Genomic DNA, 19,172 nt, shown 5'->3' on the forward strand with positions numbered 1-19,172 from the left:
TAAGCAAACACTAGAAATACTTCATTATAGAAAACAATTTCCGACGTATAAAATACCTCTACATCTTTCTGTATAATACTATCTGTCGTCTGGTAGTTAATAGATATACACACAACATCATGAGCTAAAACAGATGCTAGACGGCTACAGGAAGCACGATGGCCATTGACAGAGAAGTTTCCTATACTCTTTAAGACAGAAGAGGGAAGTTTCTGTTGATCAATTTACCAGTAAATCCATTGAAAGATATGTTTAGAAGCACAACCACTTCCCTCCCATTATACATGTAGAAGTACAGAAAGCAAAGTTGACTAAACAATTTGGACCCTTCATGGCCCCCCTACTCATACAAATACAAATACAATCATTCTTGACTTTTAAAAACTGTAAACAAAATTGTTACATTTGATTGCTGTGCTGTAATCAAATGATTAGTCTGTCTCCTGCCACTCGATATCTACCAACGAATCAATTATCTTTGCTTGTGGTTCTCATTTCCTTCTGTGTTTGTTTTTATTAATTTTTACAAACTTCCGGCCTGATTTGTCAGGGCCACTGCTACCCAACGAGAAGCTCCCTCCACCACCAAATTCTTGACTGCTTGATGCTGCAAATGGAGAAGAATTCTGAGCAGCAGCCTGAACTAGACTGCTTGATGCTGCAAATGGAAAAGAATTCTGAGGTGCAGTCTGACTCTGTTGGCCTCCAAACTGGAATGGATTAGGTGTTGAACCAAATGCAAAGCCACCTGGAGAGGGCGAGACAGAAGGTTGACCAAAGGAAGCTGCCGGTGCAGGAGCCTGCATAAGATCCTCAGCCATGCTGTCTTCCATGTTATCATTGTTTCCAGGGGACGCAGCAAAAGCTGAAGCAGAATTCCCAAACATGGGCTGAGAAGATGAATTTGTAGAAGAAGCTGAACCAAATAGAAAAGCAGAACCACTTGCGGCGCTGGGTGTTGCTCCAAAGACCACCGGAGAAGTGCTTGGAGTAGCAAAAGAAGATGAAGATGCTCCAAATGTAAACCCAGAGAGGGCAGAAGAACTAAATGGGGAAGTGAAGCCAGGAGATTTTTGGGGCTGCAAACTGGATCCAAAATTTCCAGCAGTGCTAGAGGCTTGTGAAGAGGCCGAAGTGGCACCGAAGGTGAATGGGCTAGCATTGACTGTGCTACCGGCATTTGTCAAGGAAGATGAAGAATTAGCACCAAAATTGAAGATGCCAGGAGTAGCACTAGTGGAGCTGTTGACAGCATTTGTAGGGGAAGTTGAAGAACTACCACCAAAATTAAATATATTGGGGGTAGTACTGCTGGAGATGTTAACAGCATTTGTCGAGGAAGCTGAGGAACTACCACCAAAATTGAATGTCCCAGGAGTAGCGCTGCTGGAGGTGGCAGGTACACTGGTTTCCGAAGCAGGAGCTGCAGAACTGGCACTAAAAGCAAATGCCAACGGGGCCGTGCCATTTATAGACCCAGTTAACCTGCCTGCTGCACTGGAAGCTGACGAACTAGCACCAAAATTAAATATTCCAGAAGCAGCATTGCTGGTGCCAACTAGGTTGTTTTTCGAAGGAGAAGCAGAAACTTGGCCAGTAGTACCAGGCGCAGAACCAAACACGGGAAAGTTTGCTATGGATGGTGATGAAGCAGATGAACCGAAATGAGCAGGCATGCTCCCAGAGACGACAGAAGTGCCAGATCCAGCAACAGAAGTCTGTGCACTAATAAGTGATTCACCTCCTGTACTAAAACCAGAACCCTGAGACTGTGTACTACCTGTAGTAACCGCTGATATTACTGATGAACTAAAACCAGAGATACTATTTCCAGAGCCTGTAGCTGCAAAAGACGCAACCACAAAAGGTGAACTCTTCAAGTTGCCAAAAGTAGTTCCAGTCTCGGATTTGGCTTTCACGTCTGTAGTTTCTGCGGCGGAAGTTGTTGATGGTGCTGAAACTGTTTCTGAGGGAACTCCAAAGAAACCAAATTTGATAGGAGGTTCCTTGGAAACTGAGGATGCTGCACTGGAACCAAAGAGACTGCTCGCGGAAGTGGTAGAGCTGCCTGTTGTGGCACCAATCATACTCACAATGCTCGTCAAAGGGGCAAATATATTTGAGCTACTAGTAGAAATACCATTTGTAAAATTACCTGACAACAAGGCAGAGGTGGTTGAGATAGCAGGACTAGGAGCAAATAGTCCATTACTTAAACCTGAAGTGCTGGATGGAGCACCTAATGAGAAAATCCCACTTGTTGATATTGAACTTGATGGACCAGATGATAATGCTTCTAATTTGCCATTGCTGTCCACAGCCTTCTGTGAGTTATCCAGCTGAAAAGGATTAGGCCGAGCATCAGTTGGGCTGGACGCTAGATTGGATACGCTGCAGGCATTTCAACAAATTTCAGATGCACTTTCAGGTAGTATAAACAAGGGTGCACAAAACACACAAGAATGGACTGTTTTTCCAACTACTCCCTAACAGCTAACTAGTAAAACATTCTGAAACTTGTCATCATCTTCTCTCCACACAAACTTCAGCAACTGCTAGACCACACTCTTGGATGCAAAAGTTCTTATTTTTTTGCTAATCACGAGAAACAATTTCCTCCTGGGTTTACTCATCGACTACATTGAAAAACAAAACTAATACTCTTACATGGATTGATAGTGGATGAGTGATAATAAGAAGAATATTAGATACTTAAGACACATGAGACATCAGGTAGTGGCAGTGAACAAATTGTAAATGTCAGCATGATACTCGGCAATAATTTCTCTTCTTTCGTCTTTGTGCACTACAAATTCAGGGTTCAAGAAGCTTGAAATGACACCGAAATCATAACACAAACTTAGAACTAAGCATGCTTCATCACTTTTGTAATAAATTTGGAAAAAAAAAATACAAGCTCTCATCCACCTTAGAATTCTTCAGAACCTTACAATTCAACATTTAATTGCTCATCTTTTTGGTTGACTACTGACCTTTGTCAACCATTACATTTCAGAGTTATATTGAGAAATTAATTCGCATACCACATCTATTTCAGATAAAATAGTTTGCACTTTGCAGATTTAAATTAAATTTAAAAAGGGGAAAAGAACCAACATTAGTTCCCCGAGCCTGTTTGGCCAAGCTTCTGGGAGATCAAAAGTGCTTGTTTGCCAAAAGTACTTAATTTGCAAATATGAGGTAGTTGGCCAAAACAGAGAAGTACTTTTGAGCAGCATCAAAAACAGGTTTTCTGCTTTGGGAAGAAGCTACAAATTCTAGCTTCCAAGAAGTGGAAGTACAAATTAATTTTTTCAAGACAAAAATACCCTTACCATAAAATTATATTTTCTAAATTTATCCCTTATTAATTTAACTTTTTACTTTTTTATCTTTACCATCCCTTTTTTTCTCTTTTTTATTTTTACCATATTTTTATTCTTCTTCTCTTATTCCTATTTGGAATAATCTCTTTACTATAAATAGATCTCTTCTTTTCTCTTCCGTGTTTCTTCTTTCATTCGTATACTATTACTCTATGAAATAACAAGGTTAATCACCAAATTCAAGCACTTTCGTCATTAGGTATGATTTCTTTTTTTCTTTCATAGTGTACCTATATTATAGGATCTCCAGTTTGTAGCTTTATTTAAATTTGTTTTGGCGTGCATGGTAATATAGTTAACATCATGCAATACTACCTAGTTTGTTATTTTGCCAAGAACCGACAGTGTTTTTCAAACATGTAACTTGTAAGCACATATGTTCCTACAAATATTATTGGTTTTATATACTTATATTTTATATTGATTAAAATCTTTAATATATTATTACTTTGTTTTTACTATAATTGCATAAAAATAAAAATAAATTAATTAAATTCTTTTATAATAAATATTAAAAAATTCTTTATTATATAATGCTAATTGTAAACTAAACCTTTACGATATTTTATAGTAATTTGGCGCTCAAAAGTACTTTTTGGAAAGATTGCCCATGCAATATTTGCCAAATATCGCAAAAGGTACTTCTCAAACGAATTGACCAAACACAAACTACTAATCTTCAAAAGTACTTTTTCGAGAAGTACTTTTAAACAAAAGTACTTTTCAAAATAAGTAGTTTTTGACAGCTTGGCCGAACGGGTTCTGAATCAAGTGCAAACAACAGCTAGGAAATGCATCTCAAAAAACAAAGTGTTCCAGACACATATATATTGAGAAGTACAACTAGGATATCACTAGAAATAAGGTTGTCGCAGCAAGATATTTGCAACAGAAGGGAACAGATAGCTACAAACACTATTATCAGAACAAATAAATAAAAGCATCAGATGATAAAATGGTTAGAATATTGTTGATCATTTTAGGAGTATATTATAGCAGGAACTAACCGGCTCGAGCTTCCTGGCTTTGACCCAGTGACTTGGGTTGATGACGAAAATACAAATGGTGGAACCTTGTCAACATTTGTCTCCTTGTTAGACGCCGTTGCTCGTGATTGGGAACCTGCACTAGGCAGGAAAATGGTGTTCTTGACAGCAGTGGCACCACTATCAGGAGTCTCTGTATCAGATTTTTTGCCTAAAACACCAGAAGGTGTCCTTACTTCCAGCAAAGCAGCAGGTTTGCTCGTGGGTTCAGCAGCACATAATGGCTTCTGGTCAGCAGCAGATATTTCCAGCTTCCCTCTCTCTTCAGCTAATTGAGATGAAGGCCCATTAGAGTTTATGTCCTCTTCTAGCTCAAAAGAATCCTGTAGAATGCACCACAACAGACACGATAAAAAGGAATGTCTACCATCTAAATGGCAATGGCCAATGAAGACCTGAACATCAAAAGAACCGTAAAGGCATAAACGGATAAGAACAAAATAGCAAAGCAGTCCGCAAATTGAATTCATAATGGCCAGTGAAGCAGCTAAAGTCACACAAACGAAACAAGCAAATAATATTTCCCACCTATATAAATGCTAATACCAGAATAGTGGTGGTAATGATTATAGAGCAGAATTAAATAACTAACAAAATGATCACATGGGAAGGGAACTTTATCTATAGAAAAATAACCATTCATACACAGAAGATTATTTTCCAAAAATAAGTACAATATGAAGTTGTCAGCAGTATCCACGAAAATAGCACTATCCAGTGTCAATTTAAAACTTGTTAAAGTCAAAGAATCTACATGCAGAGAGAAAAAAGATGCGCACCTCGTGTGCACTCATCTTAAAAGCTCGTTTCTTGGGAGGAGGTTGAGTTGCAGACTTGTTTACTGTGGAATTGGTTTCAACAGTGGGTTGAGTATCTTTAAATGAAAAGATTGTGTCGTTTTTTCCTTTAGCAGCTGACTCGCTAGCAGAACTACGCCCATTTTGTTCAATTTCCCCTTGCTTCGGTTCACGGGGATTGGGAGGAAATATTTTAGACCAGTTCTCCAGCTTATAGCTATCGTGTGCGCTCTGCAGCAGCTTGGGTGAATCCAAATCCTCCAAGCTTCTAAGAGCTCGTCCATGAAGCATGTTCGGTGTCAGTTTATTCTCTTTCCCTGCAGCTAATTTGGATTCTGATGATTTTCCCTTTGGGGTCATCTTTTCGAGATGCTCCAATATCTTTGCAGCAGTCTCACTGGACTTTGGAGGAACGGCAATATGCCTTGTAGGCGTGGTTTTATTATCTTGGACATCTCCAACAACTTTTGATACCTCCGGATGCAGGTTGCTGGCTGAAGCAACTCCAGCACTGGGACGTGAAACTCCAAAAGATAGAAGATTAGGTTTCTGCCTAATCCTACGCATGGGACCAACAGATCCAAGATCATCATCCAGAACATAGCTTCTTCGTTTAAGGGCCTGAAAGAGTGAAAAATTACAAACTAAATAAGCAAATAAGGAAAAGAAGTGAAAAGACTAAGCTCATTTGATGATAACACAGGTACACAACGCAAAGGAGTTCAGAACAACATAGTAATATGTAAATAAATACCTGTTTAGAACCAAAAAGTACATCGTGCTCCGACACTGACCTAGATGATGAACACCCACCATTGACATAATTTGTCAAGCTGGTAGCCTGGTAGTAGACCAATTTTAAAACAAAAAAGTTCAGTCACACATAAAATGATTTCCAAGATAGAAGTAAGCAGAAAACAAACAAACCTTCTGAACCTCAGTTTGACGAACTCTAGAGTATGGCGTACGAGCCATGCTGTATATAGCAGATCTGCCATGAGATCTTGGAGTGGTAAACCCATTTTCTCGAACCCCAAGAAGACCAGCAGTCCTAGTTGTTGCTGATGGAAGAGGTGATTTTTGGACATACTGTACATTTCTTAGCAGAGGTGTATCTTCTCTCACAGCTTGACTACGCGTGCTCAGCATTGACGGCGACACCTTTGATGACCTACTCCCCATGTAAGCTTTTGCAAGCTCAGCAGGGGATGCAATATCATCTTCAAGAATCTGGAAACATGAACCATAAATATGTCAGGCTACCAAGAATCTATTCGATTCTGGCAAAGTCAACAGATTGAGTATCCAGAGAAAATAGCCAGAAAAGAACACTAGAGAATAGGATCTAACCCTGGAATTCGTTACAGGAGTTGCGACAACTCCACCAGATGTAACCTTCACAGACCTATTTCCTTCCATCAAGCTGCTCGAAGAATCCAATGCACGTCTAGATAGAATGGCCTCGGCTCTTTTCTCCTCATCTCCCATAGGCACGTCTGCAGCTTTTGAGCGCAAAAGTTCTGTCAAGCGATTAATCTCAGTTCTGCGCACACAACACTTCATGTTAGTAAATATCTACATTGAAATCGAGTAATAGAAAATTCCACTAAACACTATCTAATGCCAGTAATTATACGGCAAGGAGAATTGTACATACGTCAGAATTTATATGCAGACGACACCCTCTTGTGTCAAGCAGAAAGAAAAGGAAAACCTTTTTTTAGATTAATTCTGCTGGTTTTTTAAGGGATAACTAGCCTTTACATAAACTTATCAAAAAGTCACCGATTACTGGTCAATGAAGCATACAACATAGTAAGACTGGAAGATATATCAGGATGCAAGGTAGGAATAATACCTGGGCATGCCACTAGCTTCAAAGCTGAAAGAATTATACGTAAATGTGAAAGGAAGTTGGCAAATTGGAAAGACGATACTTGTGATTGGGAGGTAAATCGGTACTTAGCAGTGTTTTTAAATCCATCATTTTGTCGGTCAAAGCAGTGAAGCAATGCAAAATGAGGCAGATGTACGCGAGACAGATCAAATGATAGAATTTATTAGTTCAATAAATGTGCAGTAATACTGATTTTTTGTTATTTTGTAATGCAGAGGCCCAGCACCACTAGAGGCTGGAAGAAGAAGATTTTACGTTACCTCATCAAAAGAGAAACAGATGCTTCTACAACGACTAGTTACCAGAATTTCCGGAAAGGGTTATCGTAAAGTTCTTCTTTAGGTGGCCCAGTTAATTATCACAAATCTTACCTTGTAAATGTCTTCTGTTTCAACAGCTGCTCAAGCTCTGAGAATGTGCCGTCCCCCGAGCTGCATGCAGCATGGTCATCTCCTTGTCCTGCCACCACTAGTGCTCCAGAATACTCCTTCACAGAGAGGAAGAAATGTTTCCCAGAGGGGACACTTTTATTCAGCATTGACCATATATACATCTAAGGTAGAGCATACATTTCTTAATAGCAGTGTTCTCAAAAGCAAAGCGCCCAGAGGTGTGACAAAGTTCATGGGGCTTGAGGTGAAAAGTCATAAGTGAAGCGCATAATATACGAAAAATTAATAATACCAAACATATATGAATTTAGTACTATATTAATTATGTTCTGATGTAAATTCTCTACTTTTTGGTATACTTCTTGTATACGGGAGTTTTCTCCCTTTTGATTAATACAATTTACCTTATCAAAAAAAAAGGTACTATATTACTCAAATTGTAACTAAAATAGCTAATTTCAGCATCAGATATACAGTAATTCTGATATTGTTCCAACTCCTCCAGATTGAGATCCATCCACATTTTTCGTTTTATCACTTTGCACATCATTGTTTGGAGCACAGATTTCTCCAAGGGGCGTGACTTCAACCTGGAAGCAATAACTCCTTGCTTTGCATTGATTTGAGCAAGAAAGCGATGACTTCAATAAAACTACTTGACAAATTATTGAGCTCTTTTGGACACATGGTCACTAAAAGAAAGGATGACAGTCAGCACGGAAGGAATACAAAAGTTGCCAATTAGGAAACAGATGATCCACATAATCAAAAATTAGTACATCAGCACAATGCTCCCACAAGAATAGCATGGGGGTGTTATCAGCTTTCATCATAAATTTTGAGTGAAACATACATTTCTTAATAGATTATGATTATAGCAGGAAAAAAAAAGAATACACAAGCTGCAATGCCTTGGAAGACATATAATCACATAATCAATTATAAAGGCACCATAGCTTTGAGAACAAAATTCAAGAATAATAAACTTACATTGGGACTTGACTCCTGATGCAGATCCTTTGATTCTTGGCTTGGTCCTGTTTATATCAAAATGAAGTCATTGTTGAAAGCAGAATGCTAAGAGAATGCTACTAGTACACCATTCAAAGATTACTTCAGTTTAATAATATCAATCCATAAACTACATCTTAATTCCAATCTAGTTGGTCTCAAACAAAGGTATCATCCCAACAGAAACCATCGCCACTTCCAACCAAATAGCTGAATAGCCAGTGGGTTTCTCAGCTGACAACAATGATCAGATGGAAGGAGAAAGGAACATCTAAGTTGACTCAACAAGGTCAAAAAGATTCTCTAGTTCAGTCACAAGCAGCCAATTCCATGAAAATAGTTCAATCCACATCTGTAAAAATGTACAGCTCAACGTCCCTTCCAGTGCTTTCTCAACTAATCCTATAAAAACTTAAAAGTAGTGAAAAATCAAAAGAATTCATACTAAAGTCAAACCCCATAACGATCTCGAACATGGTAAGAACTCTATCCTCGGTCTCAGTGACTATATAAGCTCAAGTAGAAAGACCTAAAACTTGTCTATTTCATTAGAACCCCATAACAATTACAAACAAGGTAAAATAAAAATCAACCTCATAACGATATCAAACATGGTAAAAACTCACTTAACTATACAAGCTCAAGCAGCAGCACAAATCAGTAATCAAACAAGGTAAAATAAACACTCCATCCTCGCAACTATATAAGCTCGAGTAGCAAGCAGAAACAATCATATATTAAAGTCGAACCTCATAACGATATCAAACATGGTAAAAACTCCATCCACTTAACTATACAAGCTCAAGCAGCAGCACAAATCAGTAATCAACTGTTCTGCTGCACACCCCAATGAACACAACTATCAGTTTCTCAAGTTTCGTAGTTAGACAAAGCAATACTACCAATTGGAAGCTCTAAATCTCTAACTATATCCCTAAAGAACCCAAAATTTGCAGCTAGAAATCACAGACAACGAAAGACAATATTTTCAAACATCAATTTATCATTGAACAACCAACATACACTCAGATCCAATCATCATGAAAAACCCCCCATCCTTTCTTCCTCCAACAAAAATCAAACGAACTCTTCAAAACCCTCATAAATATCCAATCTTTCCCGCTACATGAGACCAATTGTACTATAACTACCGCCTAGCAAAATAACTCTTGAAAATCCTCCAAACAACACAATATTTTCCACTAAATGAGACCAATAATCACATTAATTGATAAATCACGCAATTACATAAATCAATATACAGTACAAAATGTTTTTAAAAAAATTACACGGGGAGTAAAAACCTGGAGGAGGTGGAGGTAATGGCGTGGGGGAAGGGGGGAGGCGCTTTTGGAATATGGAGGAAAAGAAGCGTTGAGCGCCAGAAGTTATGAGCTTTGATGCGGGGTCCACCACGAGCTTAGTAAGCCAACTAGAGTTTCGAAGTGCCGTCGGTGGACGATCGTACGGAGTATTATTCTGGTTCCGACGTAACGGCCTTTTCCTAAACTTTCCTCCGGCTCCTCCTCCTTCGTATGCCGCCGCCGCCGCTGCCGTGCCTTCGCCCGCCGTTGCCATTTTACTGAAAGAGAAGAGAGAGAGAGAGAGAGAACACCGCACCGAGTACCAAAATTGGAGAGAGAAAGAAATGGAGAGAGAGGGGAAAATTAGGGTTTTATTTTCGTTGGACAGACGCAGAAAGCGATGCCCGTTATTATTATTTTTTAATTTAATGGAATAAGCATTAAGCGAAAAAGAAAAAGAAAAAAAAACTCCACTACTGTAGTATTTTATAAAAAATGTGTGGAGTTAATTTTTTTTAAAAAAAAAAAAAAGATCTGAGGAGCGTGAGGATCTGTATAATTTGAATGTTGTTAAATTGAGAAAAGTGGGCGGGCCAGTGGGTGACCAAATTTTGGCGCCTGTGACTGTAATTTTAGTATTGCCTGTACTGATGCAACTACTAAAAAGTTACAAATATTTGTGGTGGTGTCACTACCGTTTTACTCTTTACTTCAGTAGTACATCGTCCTCTTGCGAATTCTATCGTGTTTTCATTTCATGTTTTGTTTATAATCCAGTAATTCTCGAGGATCAGTGGCATATGATTCTATTTTCGTTGAATTATAACGTGTTCGTCTATTTACCCTTATATATTCATTTGAATATCAAACTTAGGTTTGAAATCATGACATGCATACATCACGTGTTGAGCTCTTACCACTAACTTAAGAGGTCATTTGATACATGTGATAAGAATAATAATCGCGGAATTAAATTTATCCCATATTTGATTTGGGGTATTAATTAATACCGGGATAACTTTTATACTAAAATAATAATATTTGTGAGATAACTAATCCCATGGGATATCCACTATTGTACCAAACAGCCCCTAAATTTATATTAGGTATTTCTCAAACATGTTAGGTGTATTTGGCACATGAAAAGATGTTCGGTTATACTTCATTTAAGGTCGCATGCACATTTCCAGGCAATCGTTGCACTAAATATTCTTTTGTGCTATAGACTATAGAGTCGCATCCATGCCCAGCCACGGAATGGATGAATGTTTTTTTTTTCCTTATAATTTTATCAATTGTAAAAGTGGAGGAAGAAGAATGGTGTCTCCCGTATGCAGTTTGATTTAGTGATTTGGCTCCCTAATTATATGTAGAATTTAAATAATATATCATTATATAGTTGCCATTAAATCAATAGCCAATGCTACTTAAATAAATAAATCAATAATCAACGTTGCAAGAATCATCAAATTCATTGAAATTCGTTATATACATTATCCACTGCCGGTAAATCATAGTGACTTGACTAAAGGAACCCACCGGAGCTTATAGCGAAAGCGGGTCTCACAGGACAATTGTCATATGCTTATAGACCCGAACTTAAGTGATCTGCTGATTCAATCTAGATAGCCATCGAGCATTGGAGGCTAATTTCATAATGGGACGGCTACATATATAATTTCGCCAACAATTAAAGACTATACTATATTTGGTGGCTATATTTGTAATATTTAGCTCCCTAGTATAAATAGCCCTTAAGGCTTTCATTTGAGAGTTAGCTTATTTTGATATTATGAATGAAAACTCATTGAGAGTGTTTAGGATGAATTCGTATGTTGGTTGATTACTTGTTAAGGTGAACTTGCAAGGGGATTGCTTCCCTTTAAGGGTTGTTCCTATAGTTCTAGGTCAAGTGTTCTTTCAATTTCCTTAGTTGGTTCTCTACTAAATCTCTATCTTTCTATCATTTTATTTGTGTTCTTATTATTTTGCTTTCGCGTACGTATCATCTATCTATGACTAGGATGAAGCTAGGGTAAAATCAATGGAGGTGCGAACCAAGTGATGTTGAAGAATCAGTGGATAAGTTGTGGTTAGGGGTTGCGAGAACGATACCAAATCGAATACTCAATATGATATCAAAATAACATGGGCCAAGCTCGGTTAGTGAGACAAGGGGAGATAAAGCTTCATAGTGGAGAGGGAAACAGCTCGTAATAAATCTTCAACTTGGCCAATAAATCTTTTGAAACTTATATTGCCAACAACATCATCCATAATTTAGCTAAACAGTTTGTATCTTGCAAGATTTGTGAATATATTGATAGTTTACATCCACTTGAGTAAATGAAGATTCAAATAAACAGGATGAAGTTGAATGTTGTTACTACCATGTTAAACAAGTTACTCAGTAGGGTATAACTGCCAGATAAAAGATAATTAAATGAAAAATTGCACAAAATTGGAAAGAATTGAAAAGTGCACTGGAAAACAAAGATGCTGTTTAGCAAGCACTAGCTAATTACTATACACTCCTAGTAACAGAAAAATTTCCACAAGAAAATAATAGACAAACACTAAGGAAGAAAAAAATTCCTCTTCAAGGCTCTCTATAGTTTTACTGCTTCTCTGAATCCAATGCTGAAACTATGCTCTAGACCTTTCTTGCCACCACCTAGCACTGGATTTCCCTTTTGCATCATAGCAACAAACTCATTGTAGTCAATGCGCCCGTCCTGAAAATATAATAAGAGAATTTGCTATCAACGAGACCACACACTCAATCAGCGCATGTTGCACATGGTAGCACCATCACACTTAATAGGAAAATTCACCATTAAGCCAATATAAACCAATTTGTATAGGAATAACATAGTCATTTCTGGATATCTTCCATTTTCGAGTGAAGACGTTCTTTAGTTCTTTGAAAAATGTTGACTACTACTAGGATTTAGACATCTTCTGAGTAGGTTTAATGATGTGAATGCTAAGAAACCAGTATGAATATAATGGAATATATAAAGAGGAGAAAGGCAACAAAGCTCTAGTCTTTTTGGAACCAATAACTTGCTTGAAATTCTGCAAAAAAGAAGTAAATCTTTTTAATCCTGTCAAAAGTTCCTTGTTGGTAAATTAAATTGCAGCAAGAACCCGATAATTTTGGTGATAAGAAAAGTGGTTTTAATCAGTTCCAAGTCCTAAACCATCTTTTTAATATCGGTCTAAACCATCTTTTTAATATCGGTGGTGTTTGGGCCAGATTGCACGTAACTTGACTAGTAAACCAGACACCCTGTCCGGCCCACAAGCAAAGTTAATGAAGATAATCCTACCCTCCAAGACTAGAAAAGATGGACTCACACAAAAGTATTGTAGCTGGGCTTCGAACTCAAGATCTCAAGTTGTTACTCCCATGCCTCAGCCACTTGGCCATTGACTTCACTATGACAGCTTATGTTTTCTCTCTGATCAAAACCTTCCCCGACACCCCTTTAAAATACTCCGTTTCAATTTATGTGAATCTATTTGACTGGGCACGAAGTTTAAGAAAGAAGAGAAGACTTTTGAACTTGTGGTGTAAAATGAGGCATATATATTTTGTGTAGATATAAATCATTTCATAAAGGTAAATTGATTCAAGTAGGGAAAGAGACCATTCCTTTTGTTCACGGACTAAAAAAGAAATAGGTTCACACAAATTGAAACGGAGGGAGTAGGAATTAATATCAAGTGGTGAGAAATGGAACTTACATTGTCTTGGTCAGCTTCTCTGATCATTTCTTCCATGCGGACATCCCCAATGCCAAATTCTTCACAAGCTTGTTGAAGCTCATCCGCAGTGATGTAGCCACTTCCATCTTTATCGAAGTAACAGAAAGCAGCAAAAAGATGATCTTGTCTTTCAATTTTGTTCATATGTAATGTTGCAGCTATAAATTCACCATAATCAATTGTTCCACTGTTATCAACGTCAGCCTGCAAATTCAGACAATTAAAATAGTTACTCAAGTATGCCATCATCTTTGTGTTGGCTGAATAAGAGATTTGAGAATGTCACAAAGCTAAACCAATCTAAACCTTTGATTATAAACCGACGACAGATTTTGAAATATAGAGTATCACAACAATGAAAAGGGTAAAGTTAATGAATTTTTTTCTTAGTTCTTTCCCTCCACAGAACAATGAGTAGATCACAAGTGCACCCACTTACAGAAACTTTGATTGCATAAAGAACATGCTATAATTGGATTAATACAATGGTAGCGTCAAGCAAAAAGATTATTTTTCAGTAAGTTACATATCTTCAGATAAACAATTTCAGTACTTTCAACAAACAAAAAAAACTCGTGAAAAAAGGTGAAACAATTGTCTACATTCTGCTATCTCAGTGGATCATAGATATCGGATTTACTGCTAGAATTATAATATAGATTTTTGAACAAGAAAATCTGGATAAAGGACTAATAAGAGACTTACTGCCTGCATAAGATCATAGATCTCGGACTCCTTCAGATTAGAGCCAAATCGTTTTAACCCATCTTTGAGCTCCTCAAAAGTTATTTGACCGCTATTGTCTGTGTCTATCATCTTGAACATTTCTTTAAGACCAGCAATTTCTTCTTCGGATAGGCTTTCAGCAATGACCTGTAACACGTATAACGTATAATATTTAGCAGACTAGTTTCAACCAATATATTTTATCTCCAATATGTTCATAAATTAGAGTCAACATCATTGGTATTTGCAAATTGATAGACTCACTCTCAAAGCCATTTTCTTGAGCTTGTTCATTGCAGAAAATTGCTTCATTCTACTCAGAACTGCAGAATCCAGAGGCTTATCGGGAGCCACACCATCAACTTGTACCCAAGGATGGCCTACAAAAGTTTCAATATCACCCTCAGTGACTAGTCAAATTTCTCATTTAAAGAAAAAGGTTCGGAATGGAAGGGTTGAGTTCATTGACAGGATTTTAAAAGAAAAGAATAAAATTAATAGGCAAGAGCGCACTTTTTACAGGTACATGATCTAAAGACAGATAATTACACAAGATGATAAGCATAAGAGATTATACCATGTAGAAGAAACAAAAATTTTAAGGAATATGTATAGATTCTACTTAATAAAGTCAATTTAAAAAACTTAATTGTCTTTTCATAAGACAAAAAGAAGAAAAGCCATCCACTAACTGCTCGCAACATCAGAACAAGAAGAACCAAAAGAAAGAAAACCATTGTACTTGCATTGCATACCATAGTGATCTGACAATCTTGCAGCGAGTTTGTTATTAGCTGATAATCTGATTAACTATATTTTATTTCATGCATTGTCAATCATCCGGGCCCTCAAAAACTTAAGCCCAAGAAATTGAGGAGACTAATTTATGGCAATGATCTGTAGCATAATTGTGCTTGATAGAGAATAATGAGTACAGAACAAACTATCTTAGTGAGAATACTATGTTTGGAGAGGCACGGCAAGAAGAGAGAGAGAGAGAGAGAGAGAGAGAGAGAGAGAGAGAGAGAGAGAGAGAGAGAGAGAGAGAGAGAGAAGCTTTAAGCCAGCAGCTCTTGTAACAAATCTAGAGATTGATAATCATTTTGAAGTACCAAATATTATTGAATTCACCCACATTAGCTCAGTTGTTTTTTACATGTTAAAATCCAAAAATCAGAAAAAAGACAAGCTGTTAAACTACTTACATAAAACTTCATGTGCAGTTAAACGTCTTCTCGGATCTCGAACGAGCATTCTCCTCATCAAGTCTTTTGCATCTTCTGAAATACTTGGCCATGGGTCTGACGTGAAGTCAAGATCACCGTGCAGGACTTGTTCAAATATTCCTTGCTCATTTTCTGTATGATAAAAAAAAATGAGTTCAGGAAAACGATTAAAAAAAGATGATACGTGGTTGAAGGGCAGTATTTGATTCCAGCAAATCTTTCCAATGTTCCCTTCCATGCATATACGTTCAATTGTTTACAGGCTTGCTTTGAATATACAGCTATCTAGACAACATACACACACACACAGATGTCATTAACAAAAACCAAGTCAGTCTCAAAGAATATGCACAGGTTGTGTAATGACTCAGCCGGAATCGTCCATAGTTATCTACCAAGTTTGACCAACTATCTATACAACCCGGTATTTCTCCTTACGCCAAAATTCAAGTAAAGAAAAAAAAAGGAGGTCCCTTTCATCTGTTCTTGTCTTAACCAACCGTTACATCAGTCATCTTTCTAATTTCTATTACCGTCCACTTCTCTACCAATGGATAAACCAACAGAACACTTCAACCTCCATTGGCCATCACACGGTCAATCTTAGCCTGGTAAAAATTTCCAATGTTCCTACGTACTTGCACTTTTATTTCAACAAACTGAAACTCTCTGGATCATTTCTTTTATTCATTCTTGCACTTTTTGAATCTTGACATTGTTTAAGTAATTTTAAGTACCAGAACACAATCAGAACCCAAATCCAAAATAGTTCGCAGGGAGATCTTAAACAAACTAATAACTTTGCCTATTTAAAAATCCAAAGAATAATCACATGAATTAAATACTGAAGAAAGAATATGCTAATTGGATTTAAACTGATTTAGTCATCCGTGAGTGAAAATAAAACCACTGCCCTTCTTGCACGGGAGGAATAGGCTCACAAAGGGGAACCTCAATCATTTCCAAATCTTCTCTCGAGGGGCGCAACAGGAATTTGACACAAATCACGACAGAAAGAATGAACAGCAATTCCTGCCACTCTCTAATAACTTGGGTTAGAGTGAGAGGTAGTAGTGGACAAGTGAAAGAGATAGCTGATAGAGGTGTTGGAATGTCCATGTACTAAAATGAGTCAGTGGGATAACAAATGCACATCCTAGGTTTATTGAAAATGAAATTGAAGCAGAAAACTAAGAACTTCAGAGAACCAGATAAGAGAGCTACAAAATAAAGTGAAAAGTTTCCAAGAAATGCCAATTTTGGTGACTTGGGAATCCTTACCAGCCCAGAAAGGAGGTACTCCACTTAATAAGATGTAGATAATTACACCAGCACTCCAAACATCAGCTTCAGGACCATAACGTTTTCGGAGAACTTCTGGTGCAACATAATATGGACTGCCAACAACATCAGTAAATCTGTCGCCTGGAAAAGAGAAAAAAAATATCGACTAATAAGCAGTTTGGAAAGAACAAATACGGCCAAAATAGAATAAAGGAGAAAAAATGTTAAAATGAATCAGATGGCTGTATAATAAGTTTTTAAGACGTTGAAGAGTTCATACAATCCGAACCACAGTGAATCAAAGGATAGTTTATGCATATAAGTCAATATAACAGACTGCTAGTATGATAAGCCTGGTTAAAATTCCAATATTATTCTGAGACAGCTTTAGTGAAACAACATGTTGAACACGCCGCAACAAAAGCACTTGATATTTTCAAATTGTTCAGTGTGGAAATTTCAACTAATAAAAAGAGTCACTTTAAAGAGAAAGACAATTTCAATCTATCCCTTCAATGTCTCCAATGAAGGAAAAGGGTTGGAGATACTTTTTGGACTTCACAAAAAGAAACACATCTTATTTCCTGTTTTAGCTATACTGAGCAAAATCATAAAGAACATATTCTTTCTACTACATTCCGAGCCTATTTTGTACCCCTTAACTGAGAAAGTACATATCAAATCAGTTTCAAAGAAGGAAAGTACATATCATACAAACAACCTGGTTTGAAGAATATCGATAACCCAAAGTCAATTGCTTTGAGAAGTGAATCCTCCTTCTGATCAACAAAGAGAAAATTTTCAGGCTTAAGATCACGATGCATGACACCAAGAGAATGACAAGCTTCTACAACTCCAACAATAGTCCTAGTAAGCTCAGCTGCTTTTCTTTCTGTATAGTGCCCCCGTTGAATAATCCTATCGAAAAGCTCACCCCCAGCACAAAACTCCATAACTACATGAACAGCTACAGCATCCTCATAAGCACCTTTTATCGATATAACATGAGGATGTCCTGCCAAATGGTGCATTATCTGTACTTCCCTTCTAACATCTTCCACATCATCATCTGTTAACAACTTCCTCTTAGCAATCGATTTGCAAGCATATTCCTTCCCTGTTGCCTTTTCGACACATTTAAATGTAGTTCCAAATTGACCTTGTCCTAATTTCTTTCCTATACTGAAAAACTCCTTTAAGTTTCCAGTTTTCTTTTGTAACACAGAATCTGTCCTAAGGCCAGCACTTGACACCCTCTTCATTTCAGCAGGCTTTTTGGGCTTTTTTGGTTGTTCTTTTTCTTCTTCTTTCTTTTCTGACTTAGGCATTGTCATTTGTTCTGGTGGCTCTTGAACTGGCAAAGGTGAATCAGGTTCTTTAACAGAAATTGGTGTTTCAATTCTAGCACTTTCACCATTAGTGGTGGAAGCAGTGTCATCGGGCGACCGGGATCGCCACATTGCTGCTGAAACTGATTGAAAGATCCCATTTTTAGAAATGCTTGGTCCTACACAAGTGTTCCCCATTTGTTCCTATAGTTCCTTCCTAAACTCGTAAGGTGTGCGTACACACTACCCCTTGTTGTAGTTCCTTCCTACACTAAGATCTTTCTTTTCATAGAGCTCTATAATGTCCCAAGAAATCAACAAGATCTTGATACTTCAACCAAACAATCCAATACCAAGAAAAAAGTCAAACTTCCCCTCATTAACTACAAACAAGTCAACAAGAATTGAAATCCAGCACTAATTCTATGCTCACCAAATCAAGATTCAAACAGAGCTGAAAAACAATATCCAAGTCCCTGCAACTAACCTTGATATATACAAAATAGAATAAATTAACCAAAAGATTAATCAAAGTTTCCAAGTAATCAAAACCACAAACATAGTAAATTGATAATAAAACTTCATGAATCACAAAGAACAAGATAAATTACTAGAAAGAGAATTTGTGCTATGACATGGGAAGGTCAAAGAACTGAGAAGGAGAAAAAAAATGAGATCTTGATTAGAAGAATAAATAGTGAAAACTTAAGCTCAAGAAAGTAAGAATTGGTCTTTAAACTCGTATTGGGTTTTTCATTTATTTAAGGAAAATTGTAGCATTAACATTTGACATACTATACTTACATGCAGCTTAAGCATCAATATGAGAGAAGTTGCTATATGCTGATGTAACAGTAAATAGTTGTAGTAATTCAGACAAGACTTACAAGAAAAACGCGTTTTGGTCGGATAGTCCAAATAGGCCTAAGGTTTTTCCTTTTTCCTACGACTGTCATTTTAAGCCTTTTGGGATTTGGGTGGTTTTTTGCCATTTTATGTCAAAC

The 19,172-nt window shown here is 37.3% G+C and overlaps 2 protein-coding genes across 6 annotated transcripts; both read right to left on the reverse strand.

The window, feature by feature from the left end:
• On the reverse strand, positions 1-10,240 carry LOC107783266 (uncharacterized). Of its 2 annotated transcripts, XM_075224923.1 has the most exons (10): positions 9,834-10,240; positions 8,509-8,555; positions 7,498-7,613; positions 6,580-6,772; positions 6,157-6,459; positions 5,984-6,070; positions 5,212-5,850; positions 4,394-4,755; positions 2,156-2,391; positions 1-2,068 (listed from the first exon to the last, which is right to left on the reverse strand). In XM_075224923.1, the coding sequence occupies exons 1-10, from the start codon at positions 10,105-10,107 to the stop codon at positions 492-494; spliced, it is 3,834 nt and encodes a 1,277-aa protein (XP_075081024.1). In that variant the 5' UTR covers positions 10,108-10,240; the 3' UTR covers positions 1-491. The 2 variants fall into 2 exon arrangements, with proteins under 2 accessions (XP_075081024.1, XP_075081023.1); XM_075224922.1 differs by having other exon boundaries at positions 1-2,391; positions 9,834-10,218.
• Positions 10,241-12,129: 1,889 nt separating this feature from the next.
• Positions 12,130-19,172, reverse strand: LOC107783265 (calcium-dependent protein kinase 1-like). 4 transcript variants are annotated; one of them, XM_016604236.2, is made up of 8 exons: positions 19,056-19,172; positions 17,562-18,655; positions 16,838-16,981; positions 15,536-15,688; positions 14,595-14,710; positions 14,310-14,477; positions 13,584-13,808; positions 12,204-12,568 (listed from the first exon to the last, which is right to left on the reverse strand). In XM_016604236.2, the coding sequence occupies exons 2-8, from the start codon at positions 18,364-18,366 to the stop codon at positions 12,443-12,445; spliced, it is 1,737 nt and encodes a 578-aa protein (XP_016459722.1). In that variant the 5' UTR covers positions 18,367-18,655; positions 19,056-19,172; the 3' UTR covers positions 12,204-12,442. The 4 variants fall into 4 exon arrangements, with proteins under 4 accessions (NP_001312289.1, XP_016459722.1, XP_016459724.1 ...); XM_016604238.2 differs by lacking the exon at positions 19,056-19,172 and adding an exon at positions 18,973-19,040; XM_016604239.2 differs by lacking the exon at positions 19,056-19,172 and having other exon boundaries at positions 17,562-18,499; positions 18,602-18,971.

This window comes from Nicotiana tabacum, chromosome 11, assembly GCF_000715075.1.
Source record: "Nicotiana tabacum cultivar K326 chromosome 11, ASM71507v2, whole genome shotgun sequence".
Lineage (NCBI taxonomy): Eukaryota > Viridiplantae > Streptophyta > Magnoliopsida > Solanales > Solanaceae > Nicotiana > Nicotiana tabacum.

Bases quoted from the DNA above. Each gene is read 5' to 3' on its own strand.
- LOC107783265 (NM_001325360.1), bottom strand. From the start codon at position 18,366: ATGGGGAACACTTGTGTAGGACCAAGCATTTCTAAAAATGGGATCTTT. The intron at 16,982-17,561 runs GTTGTTTGTATG...TCTCTTTTCCAG, and splicing joins ATCGATATTCTTCAAACCAG to GCGACAGATTTACTGATGTT. The intron at 12,569-13,583 runs GTAAGTTCCATT...TTATATTTTCAG, and splicing joins GAGAAGCTGACCAAGACAAT to GACGGGCGCATTGACTACAA.
- LOC107783266 (XM_075224922.1), bottom strand. From the start codon at position 10,107: ATGGCAACGGCGGGCGAAGGCACGGCAGCGGCGGCGGCGGCATACGAA. The intron at 5,851-5,983 runs GTATTTATTTAC...TCACTCTTTCAG, and splicing joins TACTTTTTGGTTCTAAACAG to GCCCTTAAACGAAGAAGCTA. The intron at 2,392-4,393 runs GTTAGTTCCTGC...AAATGCCTGCAG, and splicing joins AAGCCAGGAAGCTCGAGCCG to CGTATCCAATCTAGCGTCCA.